The following is a 22,506-nucleotide window of genomic DNA, read 5'->3' as shown; positions in this document are numbered from 1 at the left end:
TTCCTCACTTCTGTCCTTCAGTTCTGTGCTTACTGCATGACTCAGGAAGAAAGTTTTCTCCAGTGAACCAAAACCTTGTCCAGATAGCTTCAATCCTATTTTACTGCTTTGCAGCCTTTGTCCTATTGCAGTCAGAGGGGTTTGTATAGAGAGGTTTCCTACTGTGCTTTCCGACTCATCTGTGCTTTCTGACACCTTACTTCTTTAAAAGAGGGATTTTTCCTTGTTACTTCATTTTAAGGAAGTATCTTTTCCCTAATGAGGAAGTGCTGCATTGGATTTGTGTCTTATGATTTTTCATTCAAAAGCCTCAGGCAATATTTATACCGCTACAGTTAAAGTAAGCAAGAGAGCCCTCAGACGAGATGCCCCTTCCAAATGGGTTACCTGCAAACCAGAGGAATGAGACAGAAGGCAGGAGGGCAGGGACCCCCTCACCATCGTGTGATGATGGCACTGGCTTCAGTTTGGGGTGGTGTGATCTGTGTCCCCATCTGTTTCAAAAATTTGTGTCCTTTTGAGGCAAATTGTTTAGAGACTTCTTTTTTTAATGTTTTTTTTTCTCTCTTCCTATGAAATGGGGCTAACCCTTCCCTACTGCACAGGACCTGTCATGGGATGGAGTCACAGTGTTTGCCATGGTGATAAAGCTGTGCTGGGACCTGTAGCGAAGGACAAACCAGGGATTTCCAAACCAAGAGATTTGGTGAGTCAGACAGCTCAAGGGATAAAGGTGTGGAGGGAAGAGGCAAGAGTTCTAGTTGGAGTAAAAGACATTTACGATCTTCACAGCAGCTGGCCTGGGCAATCATCAAGAATGTGGGTTTCAGAAGCAGCTGAATCTGGTTAAAGTGTTGTTCAACTCGTTCCTGTACAGGAGGCAGCAGCATCACCTTTGCTTTCCTCTTCCTTCCTGTAGTGTTTGTTTCTTAACTTCAGTGTTTCTTTCAACCATGAGAATTTTCTCCTGCTTTTTTTTTTTCTCAATTTCTTTTCGACAGCATTCCCTCTCTTTACAACATTCTTACCCTGTGCCACCATCCCAGAGCTCTTTTTCCCTTAAGCACTCAGGTGCAGCTCTTGGCAGTGGGAATGTAGGACTTTGCAGAAGTCACTGCGAGTAACCAATCTCATCCTCACCTCCCCCAGCCCACCGGCTTCCAGCAGGGATTGCATTTCACAGAACGGCTCAGGTTGGAAGGGACCACATCCGTTCCAAGCTCCCTGCGCAAGCAGGGGCACGGCACAGGATCGCAGTCTGGGGAGAGCGCACGGGCAGGAGCGAGCACCTTAAAAATCCTTCCCCAGCCTAGTGACAGAGCAGCGGCTGCTCCGGTGTCCGAGCGAGAGAACCCGGTACCCCCAGATAGGGCAGCGTGCTCGCGGTCCCGCTGACCGGGGCACCAGGGTGCGGGGCAGTCGGTGCCGGTGCAGGTGTCAGTGCCGGTGCGGGGCAGTCGGTGCCGGTGCAGGTGTCAGTGCCGGTGCGGGGCAGTCGGTGCCGGTGCGGGCCCCGGCGGGCGCGGCCCCTTTAAGGCCGAGCGTTCCCTGCGCCCCCCGGTGGAGTCGCCGCGCGCCGCTCCGGGAGCGGCGTCACGTGGGGAGCGGCGGCCTCGTGACCGGCCGCGAGCGCAGCCCCGGGGCCGCCGCTGCCCCGTCCGGTCCGGTCCGGTCCCGTCCCGGTCCCGCCGCGGGCCCCTCGCGCCGCCGCCGCCCCCGAGCTCCGGCGCCCCCGGGCGGGGCGGGGCGGGCGGCGCGCGCGCCGGGCCGGGCGCCGCTTCCTGGTCGGCCCCGCGGGACGAGGCAGCGCCGGCCCAGCATGGACAGCAAACCGCTGCTGCAGGAGCGGCCCCCCGCCTACAGCCCCGCCGCACCGGGCGCGCCGGGCTACGACTACGGGCACGGCAACTACGGCGCCATCCCCGCCCCGCAGCCCGGCTTCCAGCCTCCCCCGCCGTACTCCTACCCGGGCGCCGCGGCCGCCCCAGGTGGGTCACGGGCGGCGCCGACCCGGGGTGGGCGGTGTGGGGTTCCCGGTGTGCGGAGCGGGCGCCTCGCCGTCCCTTCGCTGGGGCGGGGGGCGGCTGCGGGGAGCCCCCTGCCCCCACCGCTCCCGGGGCCGGGCGGCTGTGCCCCGGGGCCGCGGGCTCGGGAACCGGGCCGGGGATGGCCGGCAGGAGCGGGGAGCTCCCCCGGCACGGCGGGGCCCTGCGGGCGTCGCGGCTCCCCCGCTCGAAGGCAGTGCGGGGAGGCGGCGGCGCCGGGATCCCGGTGTTCCAAAGCGCCATCTCCCTTTCCCCTCCTTCTCTCGGGGGCCCCTGAGGTGTTCGTTTTGCGCTCTCCCCAAAATCCCGGCTGGGGTCGAGGGCATTCCTGACCCGGCCAGGTTTTCTGCCTCCGAACAGCGGCAGAGCCACAGTTGCGCTTGGCACTAAAACAGACCCCAGACTTGTTCTTTGCCTGCGCTCCGCTGTACTCTGGTTAATGTTCGTTTCTTCGGCTACGCTTCAGTGGTCTGGGAGAGACTTGGGCAGGTAAGCAGATGCAATGTTTTTGCTAACTGAGTTAATGCTAACATCTGCCGAAGAAAGAAGTGGCCTCTCAGCAAAGAGAAATGCTTCAAAAGCTCTAAAAGTTGCACAGCAGACACAGACTCCTGTCTTTGAGTTGAACCATAAGGCTATACATTGATTTTCCTGTGAAAACTTGAAGCTCGTTTTCCTGCGATACAAGTATTAGTGGTTATTTTCAGTTTGAATAATGAGGTTGCCTGACTTCACAGATGGATAACTTGATTGAAGAAAGTCTGAGAACTTGGGAAATAAGCTCAAAATGGATTATAACTGGGCAAACTGTGCCTTTATTACACTGCGTACATCTAACTGTACCTTTCAAAATCTTTTTTAAAATAATTTGAAGTTTTTAATGTTAATAGAGCATTTAAAGGCTTCTGTCTTCTATCTACAGCTGTTAAAACTGCTTTTCTTTTGCGAACAACATGGACTTTCTAAAAGTTGGGTTTTTTTCCTAGGCTATCTCTTTCTACTTGCATCCTATCACTCCTACCTTGCTCTCCAGTTAGAAACTTAGTATATGGAATTTAAGCTTGAAACTAGAGGAAGATTTATTCTGCTTCAAATAATTTGTCTGCTGGAGTGGGACGTTCTTGATACATAACATTGAGAAGTGAAAGCTATGGTGAAAGCCATGGTGATTGTTTAAACAGTTTTTCCCTGGTGCTCAACGGCATTGAATCAAAATTTCAAAGTTAATTATTAGCTCCGTGTCCTTTTGGGATGGTTAAACTGATACCTGGGTTTATGGAGTGGCTTTGCCAGTAGATGTGCCAGTTGTTCCAGTTTTGATTTTGATAGAGCTTAAAGTGTTTAATCAAGACTGCAGTCCTATTTATTATTTTCCATGTTTTGATGTCATACCTGTAAATTATCCTTACTCTTTGTGCCTTACATGTGGTGATTGAGGGTTTTTTGCTTTATTTTAGGGTATGCTGTTCCTCCACCGACATCACAGCCAAACTACTCGAGCACGTACACCATCATTCAACAGCCTGCCACCACCACTTCTGTAGTAGTAGTTGGTGGCTGTCCTGCCTGCAGGTAAAATGACTCTTGAGGAATTAAACTCAGTCTTGGGTTTTGTTATTTAAGATAGAGGTATCCATATGGTTCCTTGGTTTTCAATAGCTTTTCTTTGTGTATGTGTTAAATTAGCTGGAAAGGCACTAAGATCTAGCAGTGGAATGCTTTGGTTTGTGTGGTGCAAGCTTGTCCTGGTGGGTTCATGACACCTGCTGTAAATAATGCAAGGCACTTCAAACATGAATCTGTTCTTTAAGATGGAGGAAGATTGGCAAGCCATAATTTTAATGAAATTCAGTAACAGAACTTCAGTAACAAATGTATCTGGTCAGTTCTTGGCGAAGAGCATGACAGGAAGTCCTTTTTGATGTGTTTATGCCTGGTGATGGTGAGTAGCATGACTTTATTGTGAAACTGTGATCTTTGACCATTGTCACTTCTGGTTTACTGGCAGTACTGTGGAAGGACTTCTGCAGCTGTGGTGTGTGTTCCCATTCCCAATCCAAACCATGCAAAACCAGGTAGAGGGTGATTGTCAGTATTGGCTAAAAACATTAGTGGCTTAAAACATCTCTAAAAGTCCTTGAACTACAGCAGAACAGAGAAATTGATAGACCAGACCAAAAATGTTAGTCTGCTGCAGTGGTGAAAAGCAGAAAAAGTGGTCAGCTGTTACATGGAGTTGCAGCAAGAGAATAACTTCCCCCTTGGAGATCACAGTCATAAAAAAGGAAGGAGACACTCAGTTTCCTCACTAGTGCTGTAAGTCAGCTGAATTCCCTTTCACTTCTCAGTTCTTCTCTTCCCAGGATATTAGGCCATGGCTGAGGGCAGAGGGATAGCTGCTGGTGCAGTTCAGGCACTGCTCTGCTTGGCCAGCTGTGACTCAAATGCAGGCTCATTCCCCTCTGTTAAAGTGTACAGGAGTTACCCTTGGGCTGTCTTGCAAGGAGGCACTTGATTTCCTGCAGGTCTGAGCCTTTCCTTGCCTTTCAGAATGTGTAGGAAACCGACCTGCCTGAGGAGTTCAAGTGATACCAGTTTGGTGTTGATGAATGTGACAGAGGATGTCATGTGGCAGAGGCTGTAGCCCAAGTGTTGAAGTTGGTGTTTGTCTGAGAGTCCATACCTGCCTTCAGATGTAGATTCAAATAAGAAGTATCCTTAGTGGTGTTATGTAAAATCCAGTGCCTGTTGAAGTGCCACTAGTTAAGGCTGAAAAACCTGTACCAGCTAGAGCTATTGATCTAGAAGGTGTGTTTTAAACAGTGGGGGAAAGCAGGTGCTGAGCTGTTCAGAGGATGTGGTAGTTCCTGAGTGACTACATCAACATGCTGATGCTGTAGCTCAACCAGAAGACAGGGCAGATGTTGTGCATGCCTTGGAGAGAGGCAGGCAGTGTGCTTATACAGTCAGGTCTTCTGGCCCTGACTCCAGGACAGCTCAAAGCATTTCACTAGGGAAGTGCTCTTGGAAATAGCTGAAAATGGTTAGGCTCCTGTTGCTATTATTTTTTTTCTTTTTCTGGTAGTTCATAGAATATGCTGAGTTGGAAGGGACCCATCAGAATCATCTAGTCCAACTCCTGGGCCTGTACAGGACATTCCAAGAATCCCACCGTGTGCCTGAGACTGTTGTCCAAACTCTTCTTGAACAGGCTTGAGACTTCTGGGATGGTCTGGGAAAGACTTGAAACAATCATTTGCACATATAACTTTATATAACTTTAGCCAATTTTTTGAAAATGGGCAGTCTTGTTAGTTGTTTTAAAGTGATCTCACTTGAATAGCTTTCTTAAGTCATTAGGTATGCCCAGCTGGAAGTAAACATTGTGGACTCTTTCCTGAAGCAAAATACTCTCCACGAAATCCTAGTTTACTCTTGGATCCTCAGTTTCTGTTTTAGGCTTTGAAAAAAATAAACTGTGAAATATTCTGGGTCAGGGAACCTCCAGGATGAGTAATTGTATCTAGTAATGGTGTGTAAATCTCCTTTGTCCTATTACCTTGTTAGTTCCTAATTGTCCTTAGAATGGGAGTCAAGTGTCAAGGTAGGAGGGAAAAAGCTCAGATTGCTGGTTTTCTTTGGTTTTGTTTTTTTTTTTTTTTGAGTAGTCATGGAATTGATAGTGTATTACTTCAGGAAAAAGGACAGGGAGGCTGGGTGAAAAGCATAATATTGGAAATATTCATGGGAGGTTGAAGGGGCAGGGTTCATATTCTGGAAGGTTACACTGACTGCTACTTTTAGGGAAAACACTCAATCCTCCTTGACTTCTCAAGACCTTACATACAGTTCTAGTTTACTTCCATGCCCTGGAAACCTATTTTATGACTAATGCAATGTGCAGCTATGCTCTGAATACTGCCCTGAGCAGAAAAGTTGTTGAAGGGGCATTGAAAAATATTAAAAGCTATTAATGGTGCATAAAAAACTTTGTTATCAAACTACCACATTAGTTGTCCTGTTACTTTCCTGTTCTGATGGTGCATGATTGTTAGAGAAGTCTGCTTCTCTTCTCATCTGCTTTCCATCACCAGGAACAGCTTTGTGAGTGGCTGTGGAGTGGTGTAACTGATGGAGTAACCTAAAGGCCATCAAGAGGATTTCTGCCATTAGAAATACAAAGCACTCTGTTGCACTATGGCATGTGTTCATGTTGCTGATTGAAATCAAAACCATTTCCAACCTAAAATATATGGTGATGAGGAGAAATACACAGTAGTAGTCTGTTATTTGAACTGGTGTCTATTTTACTGCAGTCATGAGTGATCTTGGGGTTAATAAGCTGTCTCGAGTACAGTCGATCTTTTTTCTTTTAATGGTATTTAGTCATAAAAAGTACAAAGTATCTCCAGCAGTAGCCTCTCTGAAGTTGGTAATATGCCTGTGGTGACTGGTAATTGCATCCCTGCCCTTCTCCCTCTGAAGCACTGCTGCCATCTGAGGGATGACTCTCCTGTCTCACAAGCTGTGCCTCTTGCTTAGAGCTATTCCTTACATCGAGCTCATTCATCACTGGTCAGTGTTGCTTTCTAGTTACAGACCTCAGTATTAATGTGTGTTCCATCCTTGCACTCTGAGTGTCCTTGGTGGCTGTAATCCTGTTGTCTCGGTGTGTGTTCTTCTCTCAGCCCTGATGTACACAGAATTAAACTGAGTTGCACAGTCTTGTCAGCTTTATGGCTTCTTCTAGTTGACATTTCAGGTTTGGCCAGGTCTTGCTTTTAAACTGTTTTATGCTCCCAACTACACATTGAGTCATTACAGCACTGACTTGTGATATCCTGCTGTGGAATTATTTTTTTAGCTTGGAACATGCAGCCTGGCTGATTTACTTGTGGTCACTTTCATTTTCTTTTTCTCTGTCTTTTGTTTTTGGCGATAACTAACTGCTCAGGAATGTTTGCTTTCCTGTTATTTAACAGAAGAAAGTTCTGTTTAAAAACGGTACAAACATTCTCTTGATCTGATGATTGCAAAAGCCAGTTCCTTCAAAATCTGGGAGAGAGCCTGTGATAGGCCCTGTTGGGTTTTTATTTCCCTGTTCAACCTTATTCAGTTGTTGGGGAGAAAGAGCAAGGGAAAGGACCTCACACTGCTGCAACTTTCACTTCTGACAGCTGCAGTGCATCTGCTGGACCAGCATTGTAGTGGGTCTCAAGTTATGCCAACACTGAGGCTTTTTCCCAAACTGGAAGATGAGACAAGTTTAAAACTGTATTTATTCTGAGATGTCTTACAGCATTCTCCCTGTCACAAGTGTGATTTTGGTTTGTTGTTGTGGTGGGGTTTTTTAATTTACTGGGGTTTTGTTTGACTTGACAAAATTATGACTTCTCAGGTTTTGGTTGAAATTTTGTTTTTGTCAATTACACACATGTCTCCTGAGGGAACAGACTCTAGAAAAATTGCACTTAGGTGATCAAGTGCTTCCAAATTTCAGTCTTCTATTATTTCAGTCACAAATGCTGTGTGGGCTTTGATAAAAGGCTGCTCAGGATACAGGCTTTCTATAGTTATTCATAACTATATTTAAACTTTATGTAAATATTCTGAAAACAATTGAATTATATTCATTGGTTAAATATGTGAGGAATTTTAAAAAGGTAACAGCAAGAAACCACCTGTTTAGAGAGCATGTCTGATAGTGTGAGCAAACCTGAGGATTTTTGGTTTCCAGCAGCAAGCTGGAGATCCTTTTGAACTTTGAGAGTGAATCAAACTTTGCAGTACCTTTTTGAGAGTGCTGTGAAGAGGATGGGGGAGAAGACAGCCTTGATCCAGGAGGCTTGGGCAGATGCCACGAGTGCCCTTTGGAATTCCTGACTGGGAGAGCTGGGACTTTTCCCAGCTCAAGAGTAGCTGCTGAGCAGGAAGTTGAGCCCTGCAGAGAGGAGGGATAAACCTGTAGCAGGGTCCCAGATGAAAACAGTGCAGCTCTGGCTGCTTCTGAGGGGTTTTGTTCCATTGCTCTGACCTGATTGGCAGACAATAATCAAAACACACTAATCTCATGTAGTCTAATTTCTTAGAAAAATAAGGCACAACAGGAATGTATTCCCTAATGGGACTATATAAAAATGATAATCTGGTCTCGAATGCCTAGTCTGTCACTGGTCCTAAATTACAGCATTTTTTTTTTCTTAGAGTCACCATTTGTCTTGAAGAATACTTGAAGGATTTCGTAGCAATGAGTTGTTCTGGGAGAGAGGAGGGAGCTGCCCTTGTTTTTGGTCACCACAGTGGTACTGATTGGGCTGTGTGTGCAGACCAGGGAGGAAAAACCCCAGCAGGGCTCAGTGTGGTTCACCCTGCTGGATGTGCACCCCACAGGGACCCCACAAGGGAGCACTTGTGTGCTCTGCCTTGTTTGCCAGGCTGGGCTGTTGGTGTGAAGCCTTGAGGCTCTTTGATTGGAACTGGAATTAAAGCAGTGGTGCTCCTGCAGCAGAGAATGGTGGTGGTTTGGAGGCATTTCAACAAACAGATGCAGGCTGCTCCCATTGCCAGGATTCCTCTGCTTCTGCAGCAAGCCTCTGTATAAGAAATGAGGCCTCAAGCATAAGGAAATACAGATAAATCTGTAAATACTGTTGTGCCTCTTACTTGGAAGTGGTTTTTAAGGATACTTGCATTTACATATATGTACATCTTGTGCTGAGGAGGGCAAGCCAGTGGCTACTTAGAGATTTGGGCTGCTTCTTGTCAATGTGGATCAATAACCATTCAAGGTGCCCTCAAGCTGAGGCTGGAGGAGCTGATACCCCTCTTCATAGAAATTAAAACTGTAAACATCCAGTGCTTACTCAGCAGTTCCATATATAATTGTCAATTCTTTTTCTTCTGCAGCTGCAGGTGAGATTTGAACATTCTCAACATAGCTGCTGCTGTTGCATTAGCCAGGTGGTGATAAAGAAACTCTGGCTGTTTTTGTTTGTATGCTCAAAATTAAAGAGTTAGCATGTAGATGCCATAGTCCATGCTTGTCCCTGGTCTGATGTTTCCATTCAAATTTAAATTTTGAAACTCAACCAAACTCTGTGGCAGAAGATGGGATATGTTGGGAAAATTCCAGGTGATCAGTGCTCTGTGTGGAGGATAGCAGTTTTCTCAAGTGCAGTTTCTTTTCATGTCTTGCAGAGCTTGTGGTACAGTCAGTCTGTCTCTGATTACCTGGGGTGACCCTTTGAATGTATTTGTAATGTCTAAAAAATGCTGATAAACCCACATTTAAATACTGTGATGTAGTGGTAAGTCTAAAAATGCACGTGCTAGATTGTACCAATGCTGTGCTCACAGATCTCTTTATCAGCCCTCTCATCCTGAGGTTTGACTTAAGGTCTTAATGTTTTAAGAGTTACTTTGATAAAGGGGGTTATCTGAAAAACAGTTTGGTTTTAAGTACTTGTCAGTAGGCATAATTGACCTTACTGTATGGCGTTGGCAGCTGCATTTATAGCTTAAATGCAAGATGCTGCTTGCAGTATAAATAAACCTTTCCACTTTATTTTTAGAGTGGGAGTGGTGCAGTTATAATCAGCTTTCATGTGGTTTATGCTGTAGAAGAAAATTTATGTTTGGTTAACTTTAGTGAATCCACAGTTTGAATATGGAGTCTCTAATTACTCCACATCTCAGGTAAGATATACAAGCAAAAAAAATATTCATAGTCTCCCTTATAAAAAGGGTTTTTTTTGCTTCTTAAACTTAGTAACTGGCTAAGCAGTGGTTGGGTAAGTGCTCATCTAAAATTAGGTGCTGACATAAATCAGCAGAAGCCAAGAAGTGTTTGTGTGGCTAATGCTGTAATCACTCAGTTAGACGTGATAGGAGCTCTGAAACAACAGGTATGGTGTGGAGGTCATGCAGGCACAGCTCAGGTGAATGTCCCCTGGAGCTGCCTTGCTCTGCTGCTGGCCTGGGCTGTCCCTGTTCTTCTCCAGTGCTGACCCAGAAGTGCTCCCTGTGCCTTACTTTGTCCCTCTCTGGGCCTTTTCCCTTATTCTGACATTGAGTATGGATGGCAATTTTTTAATTTTTAGTTTTAGTTTAACTTGGCATTTTGCACTACCACAAAACACTTCTGAGTAACTCTGTTTAGGGGGAAGGGAATTTAAAAGAAATTCTATTTAAAGTGTCAGAGACATGTGCTTACCAATGGACTGGGGCCCTGCAAGGTGATTAAGAGGGTTGATTGGAGTGGGTTGGGCTGTGCTCATCACTGTTGGGCCTGAACAGCAGTACCCTGATTGATCCCTCTGTTTGATTAATGTGTTTATTCTTTTAAGGCCACATCAACAGGCTGTTTATACTCTTAACTAAGCACACTGGCTTACTTGTAACAAATGTAGGTTTCAGGGCAGGAACTCAATATGGAATTATTAAGAGACAAGGAGAATATTTCAAAACAGTAATGAACAGGAGTTGGATGCCTGCAAGAGGGAACTGCTCAGTGTGTGCAAAAGGAAAAGAAGGCATTAGTGTAGCAGCAGAGCAGGCAGGAAATACAACAGCTGTAATGTGCTGTGTACTCTACTTAGTGTGCATTTTCCACATTGTGTTATTTGTGATGTCACTGAAATGCCTGGAAAAGAGGCTTTGCCTGCCTTGGGTGAATCTGCAGTGTGAAAACTGAATCTTGAATTACTCAGAAACCTCAAGAGTGTGCTTGAGCCTCTTCATCCAGTGTGTTACTGTGTTAACCTGTGGACAGGGGAAAAGGAGAGGCCTCACCTCCTGAACTTGTGCTGCTGGTTTCTGTTTGGTCTGAGGGTGGTCAGCATTTTGTGCATTTCTCAAGTGCAAATTGTCAAATTCAGCTGCTTCATCCAGACCTGATGGCTCTGGCTGAACACTGCAGTGTCTTTTTGGCCCCTGTATCTGTAACTGGTCTGGTCCCAACAGTCCTGAATTTCTTTGCATTCCAGCTCTAGTAGCAGAGTGTTCCAAGGAGGTGGCAGGTCTCTGAGCTCCAGCTCTCAGGGCAGGCACTTCGTTTTGCCACAACAGTGTAAGATTACTCTTGAATATCTGTGTGCCCAGAGAGAACAGTGAGAGATGAGCTCTGCAGCAGCGTTCTGCTTCAAGACACTCCTCAGGACTTCAGATCTGACCCTTTTCCCCACATTTTGCAGGGTGAGTTTCAGTAGTGCAGGTACTACTGTTCTCTCCCCATGACTCCAGAGCACTTGAGGAGAGCTTCCTGTTCTCTCCCCATGGCTCATGTTATGCTGAGTTTGTGGGAGTAGCCACAACGTCCAGCACAGGCTGCACAAGTCTGAGCTGTGGGACTCCTGTGTGCTGAGACTCTCATCTCTGTGGTGATATGACCTTTGTCTACATTTTTTAGTTGCCTTCAAAGAGCATTATCTGAGGACATGAAATGATAAAAGTTACTGCTGGGATCAGTGGTAACCTGACAGTTCCTTTATTTTATACCAGATACAGAGTTAACGTCTATCTCTGCAAACAGAAATGAAGTGCATTAAAGTGAGGGAAAGCTTAAGGGGAACGTGAACTTGAATAAGCAGCAAAATATCAAGAACATTTGGAAAAAACCTTTGGCTTCTGATGAAAGTTGAGGGGAAGGGAAATTGTTCCCAAGTTGAATCAAGTTGCTGTAAGAAATTGTCTCTTGAGCCTCCACTTTCCTTCCTTTGCTCTCTTTACACATCCAAGAGCTTGTCCCTGACTGCTGACAGGGAAGCTGCAGCTTGTTGGCCCTGCTGACTGCCTGCACCTCAGGGTCACTCAGCTCTGTTTGCGTTGACTTTCACTGTACCAGGAGGATACATCTTGTTTGAGTGTTTTGCTAAACTCCAAATCTTGACTATTTAATGTAACTGCACAAATTTCTAAAATCTGAATTCTCTGGTTTACTGTCTTTATTTTGGGGGATGCTCAGATACAGCACTTCAGAAAGGAGTCAGGGACTGAAATGAAGATAAATTGCTGCTGTCATAAGAATGTGCTGAAAGAAAATTTCCGTGTGGTTATGGAGTTGGGAGTCAGCTGGAGCCATGTGACATCAATAATTAGTTCCTCTACAATTGTAAAGGGAAATCAATTTTGAGAAGTAGGACCCAGGAACAAATCCCAAACCTTGTACTTTATCTTGCTCTATAAAATGGTGTTGTTTCTTGTGACTGCCAAAGCAGAATGGTGACCTGGGGGCAAACCTGGTGAGTGTCCTTGACTGAGTCTGTTTTCCCTTTTTGCAGGGTTGGCGTGTTGGAGGACACCTTCACCTGTCTTGGTGTTCTGTGTGCCATTGTGTTCTTTCCAATTGGGATTCTGTTCTGCCTTGCACTGAGGCAGAGAAGATGCCCTAACTGTGGGGCAGCTTTTGGCTGAGGGGCTGAACGTGGACGTGCTTACGGAAGCTACAACTGTTAGCATACTCTTTCTAATGTAAATGTCATGTACAATCATTTTATTTGCTTCAGACCTGTTTTGTAAAGTGTGAAGGAATTTAGTCTCTTGCATGTAATTTAAACTTAATCTTTTATGAGCATGTGCATTGCAAAACATGAAAACCTGACTTGTTTTCCATGTTTAGTGGCACCTGTTGAAAACTAAATAAAACTGCTTTTCCTTTTGCAATCCTCAACTTGTGGCTGGATTATTAAGTATGTTACTGGCATGTCTGATACTGTGTAGTCTGAAAGCAGAGTAGTGATCCTAGCTACAGTGAGGGGTAAATATGTGCCAGAATCCTTACGATGATGATAAATGATGTTTAAGACTCTACATCTTCTGGGCATCAGGTATTTGAGGGAAGTCTTGTAAGTGCTGTGTGTGCTACTTCTGGCAACAGCTCCTCTCCCTCACTGCAGACACAAGTAATAACACACAATCAGAGCCCTGTTTTATTTGGTGAGGGTTTTGCATCATGCAGGGGCTGGTGTTGGTTCACAGACAGCAGAACTTTTTGACTGCAGCAGGAAGATGTTGGGGCACGGCCAACTGTGAGCTGCCCTGAGTAAAGGGCTTTTGCATCTTGGATTGTTTAATTCTGATACTGAATTATTGAAAGCTCAGACAGGCTAGGTTGAGTTGCCTCTACTGTGCTTTAGAAGATGGGCTCAGGTGTAAGTTACCCCTCTGAAAAGCTGGTGTTTTCAGGTGGGGATGTTTATGCAGGGCTCTCTGGCAAATGTGTCCTCGGCCTTGAACTTGAAAGGCAGGGTGAGAGGAGCCAGCACATGCTCACATGTTATTTTTTGATATTAAGTAACTGAAAGGCATTTCACATGACTTGAATTCGTTGTTTATAGTAGTACAAGTAGGCACCACTACAGGAATGAGCCGGGGATGCTGCAGGAAATGTGCGTGTGTAAAACAGAATGATTTTGAGTAAGGATTAATCACAGCTCAGCTCTGCTGTGGCTGAAGTTAAAAGCTCAGTTTCACTTAACTCAGCTACTGCACTGTGCCAGCACTTGGGTCTTTGTTCAGCTCCTTAACCAAAAATTTTCAACTTTAGGATGTTTTCCTTTTTGGGTAGGCTACAGTAATGGAGGAACTTCAAAGGTAGCTTTTTATATTGGCATTTGAGAAAAAAATCATAGCACTGCTTTATTATGACCTTTTATCAGACTAAAGTTTGACAACAGTTTTTAATGACAAAATTATCACTGAAGAATGTGTTGACAGTATAACACAGACTGAAAATGAGTTTCTGTTGACACCTGGAATTTGTGTGTGAACATTAAGCAAGGCATAACAAGTTGTCTTTTCTTAAGGGGATAAATATTTATTTATAACCTATTACTCAAAATAACATATGATCATTTATACAGGCAATTCTCTATTCTGGAATAAGGCAGTTGTTATATTGTTCTGTTTGGGAAAAAAAAAAAATCACTGTTATCTTCTTTAGTAGGTGGCATATGCAGACATATTCTAGAACTTACCATTGCAGATTCCAAGTAATGAATGCCAAAGATTCTGTGAGCTATTACTTACTCTATTCACTAGAGTATCCAAACTATCTCTAGTATTTTCACAATTCCTACGGCAAAAAAAGGCATACTGTAAAGTCAAGCCCAGATGCTCAAACACTAGCCCAAAGCAATTACCTCATTAGAAATTATAGGTTTAAAAAACATCGGAGCTCCATTCCAGTATGTGTCTATTGTACAGTAATTACATTTAAATAAATTTTTGGGACAAGTTGAGAAAGTAATTGTCATTGCTGGAACTGGGTGTTGATAAGGAGGAAGCACACGTGTCTGACCCGTGTATTCATCGGATAATCGGTGCTGATCTGTCATTTGTTACTGTGGGTCTGAGTTTCACTGTTGCAAAGGGGTTTTCTCCACTGAAAAGAAATGCATCAAGTTACTTGAAGGCTTTCTGCAATTCAACCCCAAATTTATTCATTCAGGTCCTCCATCCAGGCTGTTGTCAAACAGTGAGTTACGGTTCTGAGACTCAGGGATTCTGTGCAACTCTTAGTTTAACTTGAATTTTTAAAATGAGGTTACACATGAAGAATCACCTTTCTGTGAGCCAAAAATTTAAGAAGTTAATGACCCAGTTACATCTGGACTTTTTAAAATAGCTCCCAGTCTTCAAAGATTTTTGCTTTTAACTCGCAAAGTCAGTTAAAGAAAGGTTTTAAGTCCTGCTCCCTGTCAAGCTACTGGAAAAACATGTTTTTCTGAGAAAGGCCTGTGTATTGTACTGCACTTGATGCCCCTCTTGAGGAAAGTGCAACTAACTTTAGCATATTGTTCTAGCAGGGCCTGGGAAAGGTCATGGAGAAATTAATGATAAATATTATTATTTCCCCTTATAATCAATAAAATAAGCCAATATAAAAACACAACACAGTCAGTGTAAAAAAGTATTTTACCTTAGAAAAGGTGGTTTTATAATGCCATTCATGTCAGGTTTCTGTTGAAAAAAAAAAAGGTATTAAATAATATTTACATATATTTACATATATGTATATACTTACATGTAGAAATATGCTACAGGTGATCTTGCTGCCTGCTATGGCAAAGAGACCCTGTAATTAATCTGTATGGCCAGTTTGGTTTTATTACTTCAAATTTCATTGCTGAACCAAAGCCTGTCAGGCTTTCCACTCCAGGCACGTTCTGTTTCAGGATCTCATTCAGCAGGTTCTTAAATCACTCAAGTACATCAGTTGTAAATAGACTTAGACCTTAGAATTAGGCCTAGTTAGCCCTTAAAATAATGAAAAATGAACAAATGCCTGAATTAAATCTTACTGAACACCAACCCTCCTCAAAGAGCTATGTCAACTATTAAGTCTTTTTTTTTATAGTTGATACTGTTGTGCATATTACTGTCTTGTGTAGCACAGCATGAACAGTTTAACTGGCCAGAACCATTCCTCATCTTTCCTTCTTGAAATCCTGAGCTATTTTTTCTGTGTATTCTGAAACAAAAATAAGATGCCTTGAATCATTTCCTGCTTCTGCATAGGAGGCCCAGTGAACAGACTGTCTTACACGTCTGTAAATCCTGTATAAGTGTACAAGCCAGCCCAGTATAATGTTGGGCTTATTTCCAAAGTCTGTGGAGGTGTGGGGGTTGGGGACTTGCAGGGAAGCAGGAAAGACAAGGAAGTTCTGCAAGAATGAAAATAAATAGTGATTTTGGAACAAAACACTTGGTTGCAAGTACAGCAGCTCTCCTTTGCAGTTGTCCTAAGATGGGGTCACAGCAGTTGCTGGGAGTTAGGAGGTGCCTCAACAAAAGTGGTCATTGTTCCATACTCCACAATTTCTAATTTGTTTTAGCCTTGCTTTCGCTGTGGAAATTTAGATTATCAAAAAAGATGTATTTGTTTTCCACTCCTAGGAGCTATCAGTTTCCATTCTGGCCTTCAAAGAGATTGTACTGCTCTAATTGAGGCTCTGCCAACTGAGTTGATCTGCCATTTCTCTTGGGTTTCTGGTTCAACAGGAATGTTAATCCATGAAACCTCCTGACCCGAAGCCACAAACCAAAACAAGCCTTAAGGTGACTGTTTCTGAGAATGGAGTGACCACAGCAGAACAGTGCAGGGATCCTGAGACCATTTCACACATTCTGTAATTCTTTTAAGCTCTTTAGTCAGCCACCTGATCCCAGGGCATAGAGCACTCCCTACTGGATTGGCACCTTCAGAGGGCTTTGGACATAATCACACCTGAAAGCCATGTTGATCCTGCAGGCCTGAACAGCAAGAAACAGGCTAAGGGAGCCACGGTATAAATTCTGACATTACACCATTCCTGGGGCTCATGGCTTCTTCATTCAAAAATGAAAACCACAAATATGCCAAAATACAGATGCTGGTCTTCAGAATAATTTTAGAAGTTCCCAGATATTTGTTTTGAAAGTAACTGAACACTGAGATTTAGGTCCTATTTCTTGATAATCATTTCATGCAGCAAAAAAACTTCATTCCTCACAGAAAACACACTCCCAAAAACATCACTGCACAAACGACACACTTCCTACACCACGAGGGTCATTACTGTGAAATAAACCCACTTACTTGAATGTGCATTCAAATATATATGCTAATATTAAACTGCTATGGCTCCCCCAAAAAATGCAACTCTTTTCTGTAGGAATATTTAGATGGGAAAAAAAAAAGGGTATCCCAAAACATGAGTCATCATGAAATGGAGTAATGTCTCTAGCTGAGAGTAGCTTCACAAATCTCCAGCAACAACTTTCACACTTTCTTTCATGCTTTTTATATCTGTAAAGCAAGGTAACCTGTTAAGAACTAGATACAAGTCTGTGATTTGATTACAAGCAATTGCTTTGAATACACTCTATTCACAAGAAACTAAATTAATATAATTCCTTTCCTCCTGTTTGTTAAAATTCTGTATTTCTCCATACTTCTGAAATGCAAATAATAGCTTAAAAATGCACATGTTACTGTCAATTTATATAATTTATGCCATACTTTTCTTTCCCATGTTTTGTATTTTTTTTCTGGAGTTCTAGATTGATGTATTTGAAGTGATTATTAATGATTATTAAGTGAATGCTTCTATTCTTACTTATTTTAAATACAGTTCATTTTCTTTGCTAGCCAGTATAGCAAAAAAACCCTTATAATGCCCAACACCTCTAGGTAAGAAATGCTGTTCATGTACCCAACATCCAAAAAGTAGACTTAAAAGGACCAGGAGAGGAGTTTCATTAAAGAGAGCCTTTGTTTCCTGATGCCTTTCTATTTCACAGAATACCTGTATAAATTGTCATCCTTTGGACTCTTTCACCACTAATCAAGATGTGGTGTAACAAGCTTCCAGTTTCTGCTTTTAAAATTTCTTAGTTTTACTTCCACAAAGCACAAATTTACAAAAGCCACTTCAATTTCTACTGTAGGATTCACCAGATTTCACTTAGAAAGCAGAAACATCTGTCAGCAGGTCAACCCACAATTTGTTTAGATGCTATATTGAGAGATATATTAATATTTTAGTCATACCAATAAATAATACAACTTTTTAGCTACTGGCAGCCAATTGTATTATTCTTTGATTCCTGAAGTTTCCCATGGCACCGACTAATTGAACTTTGCATCTCACTTTGGTACAGTGTCTTATATTTTAGCAATGCTAACCTTATTTTATTTAATTAGGTTTTTTTGCCATCAAAATGTAATGTCTGCTTTAAGAGGCTTTTTGGAGAAAGTCTCAAAAACACCACCCTTACCTACACATCAGCAAAATACTTAAATAAGCAGCAGGAAAAAAGCTAGCAATTGCCTAATTTGATTATTTTTCATTTTGAATCAGTTTGACTGCTGCCTAAATAGCAGAAATAATAGCATTGTAATACATTATCTGTTCATAAAGAATACATTTTCACTTAGCTGTAGCTTTGCTGAATACAGCCAGGAGTCAGTACAGCTCTCCCCCAGCAATAGCTGCAAACCCAACACTCCCTTTCATGGGGTTCTTGAACAGAGTTTATGCTGCTCTAAGTCCCCTGTGCCCCACAGCTCTAACATCACTGGAGGTGATGGATTTGTACAGCTTTCTGTGAGAATTTCTTTTCATGTTTGACAAATTCATTGCTGAGAAGTTCTGCTGTGCAGGGTAAGTGTCCTGCTGCTGGCAGTTATATCCCTAACAATTCTCCTCCCTTCCTGTTAGGATGGATGGACTGAAATGCCAAAGCCCCCGATATTGCTGGTGACAGCTGGGTCAGAGGGCTGAAGTCAAGCACGGGTAGGTGAGGTAGGAGATCCCAGGGTCCCATTAAGAGCCCATCCAAGCAGGGTGGAATATTTGGATTCCCTGGCCCGGGCACTCACCGGGCCTGCCTGCTCCGCTCTGTCGGTCGGAGTTTTCACAGCAGCACCTCTGGCAGGCTCCATCCGTCTGTCTGGCTGTGCAGCCCCCAGGTAGTCTGGTGGTGGGAGGACAACTTCCCCTTTCTCCACAAGGTTCACAGAACTAACACTTCGGACTGGTGCAGGGCTGCAAGACAGAACCCAACAAATCCTGTTCTCAGGTGCCAGAATCCATCTCACACTTCTCTTTAGCACCAGGAAAGCACAAAGTGCAAGAGCTGGAAGTGAATAATAGGGTGCAATGTCCTGGAGCCAGTGGGACTCTGAGTTAAGGGTGTTCTAAAGCTACTCCTTGGGTCTGTGTGCAACCATTAAAACACATTATTAATGTAATTAAGGCATTGTACTACAGACTGTTAGAGAGTATTTACTTCACATGTTACTGAACTTCAAAGAACATGAGCACAAAAATAACATTTAAAATTAATGTTAGTGAAGATCTGGGTAGTTCTGCAAGTACCACCCAAAATGTTACCTTGGCACTGGGGCAAAGGCTTTTTCTTCTGCTGATTCATCCAGTGGTCTGGTGTATGATGATGGAAACCATCCTTTTCTGTAAAGGGAAAGGTCTTTTGTATTATATAACATTGGAAAGATCTTTCAAAATACAACACTAGATGCAGCAAACAGATTTAACTTTTGAAGATACCAAATTCTGATGATGGCAAAACAAAATACGTGCAGAGATTTTCCTTAGAGGGAGACCCCAAGTCCCTAGTCAGTGACAGCCAGTAAAAAAGGTGGAAAATAATTTACTAATGTCTGCTAACATAATCTGGTGAGAAATACTTTTACTTCATGTTCAAGGTGGGTAATATATTGATTATCTTACAGTCTGGTTGTGTCATGCTCCCCATAAAGCCAGCCATCCTTTTCCTCAGCCACCAGCAGGGTGATGATATCCCCCTGGGCAAAGCTGAGCAACGTCTTGTTACTTCCAGCAGTATGTGGGAAGATTGTCTTCACTTTCTGCCTTTTCATTATATTTAATCCCGTGGCAACAGAAGTTGAACGTGGTAAATTGGAATAATCTGAATTCTCTGTCAAAAAAAGGAAAAAAAAACCCAAAAATTAGATATGCAGAAATAAATGCAATTAGCAATCTGAGAGAAAAAAAAATAATAAAAGAAAACTCGAGTGCAAATGGAGTTCTGAGACTTTGTACTTAGACACCTCTCACTGCCAGTGTTTCTTATCACCATGAAGTTCTTAACTGCATGTGCCTTTATAAGCACACACCAAGCATAATAAAATGGAATCAACAGGCAGAAAAGGTTCTGTAAGTTTTAACTGGCTACTTCTTTCCTCTTTCAGCATGAAAAGTACTGAATAATCACAGCTGTAAAAAGCCTTCGAAAATTTTCCCTTCTGAAAAAATGGAACTGTGTATAAAATTCAACTTTCACTTTCAAATGTGCCTCGGCACTCAGCCTCAGCATTGAGGAGACTTGCAGACACTTGGCAATTTCTGGACACGAGATGTTTATCAGAAAAAAAATGAAGAAGGGCTTAAAATTATATAGTACACTATATTGTAAATGTATTTTTAAGGAAGAAATGCTGGAATTTCTGTTACACATTGAAGAGTTCTGCATTTCTTATGCTGTGGTCTAGGCCTACCTCTTCCCTATATAACAGAGAGTATAAAAATCAATACATTAGACACTTGGGAAGCAAATCATATTAGGATTTTCAATTTCAGGAAAAGAACTACAACACTGTGGGCATTTTGTCCCATGTGCATTTCTCCCTTACTGCTACATGCCCTTAAAGTAAACCAGAGTGAGACTGTCTGTTTGTGTGCACTGAAACATTCAGAGGTATCCTGTTCAAAATCACGGAATGCCTTCTGCTGATTAACACTGCAAGCCATGAGAGCAGTTAAGCTGGGTTAATCAGTGACACACAGAAAGTGATTAAAATAGAAACTACCTATCCTAACCTGCATTTTAGTGCAAATATTTCTCTTATAACACATCTCTCTCCTGCTAGGTCAATTGTATGAATCCTTTGTAAAGACCATTTCCTACTCCTCTATACATCCTGACATTCACATCGTAGTAGCAGAGAAGCCCTGAAGTAATTTTGAACACTGCAGGATGTCATTCACACTTCCCCAGTTTGCAGGGAAGGGACACTCACCTGCTGAGTGATTCAGGTTTTCATAAGGTGCTTTGGGAGCTGTTGCAGGATTGTTGAACATATCCACAAGTGGGCTCGTGTATGCCTTGCCTGTGGGAGCTGGGGGCACTTTGGATGCATTTTCTTGGTGAGGATAAAAATCATTTCCAACCTGCAGCCACAAAAACAACAGTATCACAATATGAGGGAACAGCAATAACTTTTTTCCAAGATTAAATTCTAGAGAGCAATGCTTAAGTATTCCTAAAGGATACACATTTAAACATGACATAAAGCCCACATGTTCCTATGGATTGCTGATGGAAGGTTTGTAAGAGGCTTGAAAAAACACTTGCTAGTAGGAAGGCTACAATAGCCTTTTTTCTGCAAATAGCATGTTGAGCTCCAGATTTTTCTTGTTTAGTTGTTTACTGTAATCATTTAGAAATTCAACAACTAATGATGACGCAATGTGCAAACCAGCAGAAATGAGAATTTCACCTGTACTCCGATAAGCTAATAATCATGAAGGGAAGAAGGAAAGAAAAGAGAAAACAACATTTTCCTTAAGTTCATATTGAACTACTGAGTATGTAATTACTATTACTTACAGACAAGAATGTAGGAAATGGAATAGCTGGAACCAAAGTAGCCCTGAGGCTGAGCTCTGCAGGAGAAGCCACGGGCACCCAGCTGCGAGCTGAGCCTTGTTTGGACCTGTGCTCCTCTCTTCTCTGCTGTGTATTTTTCCCATAGCAGAGCTTCAGCCTAATGGTTTTGGTTCCATACCCAAGCCCAGTATATTCCAGCTGAGGTACACTATGGAGTCCATCCCAAATGCTGAGGTCCAACAGAACCTCTTGAAGCCAGTCCCCACCCACAGCCATGAGGAACAACATACCAGGGTGTTCCTCTTTACCATCGGTGAAGGCTGCGGCGTTCCCGAAACTGGGGTGGAACCAGGGGTCCTGATTTCATCTATCATCATTCTGACTTTTTCAGGCACTTTGGTGGCATCACTGCAGATTTCCTCCCAGCCAGGCAGCTTGGATTTTAGGAAGTCCGCACACTGGATCCAAATTAAAAGATACTTGTAAAAGATGGGCTTTTTCATCAAATTGCACAAACCTACTGATTAGCTTCCATTATACCAAAATGTTTACACCAGCAAAATAGAAGTATTTTCTAAGATTCTTCTAAGGAATACCTCTTTGGAACAAATAAGATACTGTAAAAACAACTCTTTTGCAGCATCAGATATTGGAAGTACCTGATCAGTCCATGTATTTTTTTTCTAAATACATAATTTAAAAAAATTCACAGTAACCCTTGATTTTTGCCATGGTACATTTCATAGAATAGTGTATTTTAAACATTTTCTATGAACTGGGCACAACATTTGTCTGGCACTTCAACTCTTCTGTTTCTGGCAGTCTGGTCTCTATGCTGCAGGAAACACTCAACATCTCCTCTGTGCCTGGATTTCAGGAGTTAAATTTCTCTTTACGCTCACAGCACTGACCTGAACGTGGTAGAAGTGCATGTGCTGGGTAAAGCTGCAGTGCTTGTCAACCAGAAAACAGAACCTTCTTTTCTCTTCAAGGAGAGCTTCTCTGCAGCCTTCTGCAATAAATCTCTGAATATCACTTTGTCGAGAGCTCACAGTTTCCAAATACTGAAGGAAAAAGGGGGGAAAAAAAGAATCACATAGAGCCTCTGAGTTTTAATTGATGCTATATCCAATTAGTTAAGTAAACTCTACCTTAGAAAAAGCTTTTGAAAAGGCAAAGTGGGATAGGGTGGCTCTACTTCTAAGTCTCTCTCTTTTCCTGCAGAAGTCTGACTTCCCTGATCTCATCAGGTGAATGTATATTGTCCCTACAGGCAATTAACAGCCTGTTTAGGGGTTGTGAGGGGGTGTGTGTGGTGTGTGTTCAAATT

General features: G+C 43.0%; 2 protein-coding genes across 2 annotated transcripts in view; one reads left to right on the top strand and one right to left on the bottom strand.

Annotated features, from left to right (window-relative positions):
* The first annotated feature begins 1,700 nt into the window (after positions 1-1,700).
* On the top strand, positions 1,701-12,711 carry BRI3 (brain protein I3). Its single transcript, XM_062503514.1, has 3 exons — positions 1,701-1,988; positions 3,503-3,617; positions 12,323-12,711. Exons 1-3 carry the CDS (start codon positions 1,820-1,822, stop codon positions 12,453-12,455), a joined length of 417 nt encoding a protein of 138 aa, XP_062359498.1. The 5' UTR covers positions 1,701-1,819; the 3' UTR covers positions 12,456-12,711.
* Positions 12,712-14,348: 1,637 nt separating this feature from the next.
* The window catches only part of BAIAP2L1 (BAR/IMD domain containing adaptor protein 2 like 1), a 35,399-nt gene continuing 27,241 nt past the window's right edge, over positions 14,349-22,506 (bottom strand). The window contains exons 7-14 of the mRNA XM_062503709.1: positions 22,088-22,240; positions 21,467-21,634; positions 20,587-20,737; positions 19,277-19,484; positions 18,920-18,997; positions 18,406-18,571; positions 14,962-15,002; positions 14,349-14,424 (exon numbers count right to left, since the gene is read on the bottom strand). Coding sequence (XP_062359693.1) covers positions 14,349-14,424; positions 14,962-15,002; positions 18,406-18,571; positions 18,920-18,997; positions 19,277-19,484; positions 20,587-20,737; positions 21,467-21,634; positions 22,088-22,240 — 1,041 coding nt within the window. The remainder of the gene's footprint in view (positions 14,425-14,961; positions 15,003-18,405; positions 18,572-18,919; positions 18,998-19,276; positions 19,485-20,586; positions 20,738-21,466; positions 21,635-22,087; positions 22,241-22,506) is intronic.

Source organism: Cinclus cinclus, chromosome 16 (genome assembly GCF_963662255.1).
Source record: "Cinclus cinclus chromosome 16, bCinCin1.1, whole genome shotgun sequence".
Taxonomy (NCBI): domain Eukaryota; kingdom Metazoa; phylum Chordata; class Aves; order Passeriformes; family Cinclidae; genus Cinclus; species Cinclus cinclus.
The sequence above is the reverse complement of the archived record's forward strand: the minus strand, read 5'-3'. Positions and strand labels throughout refer to the sequence as shown.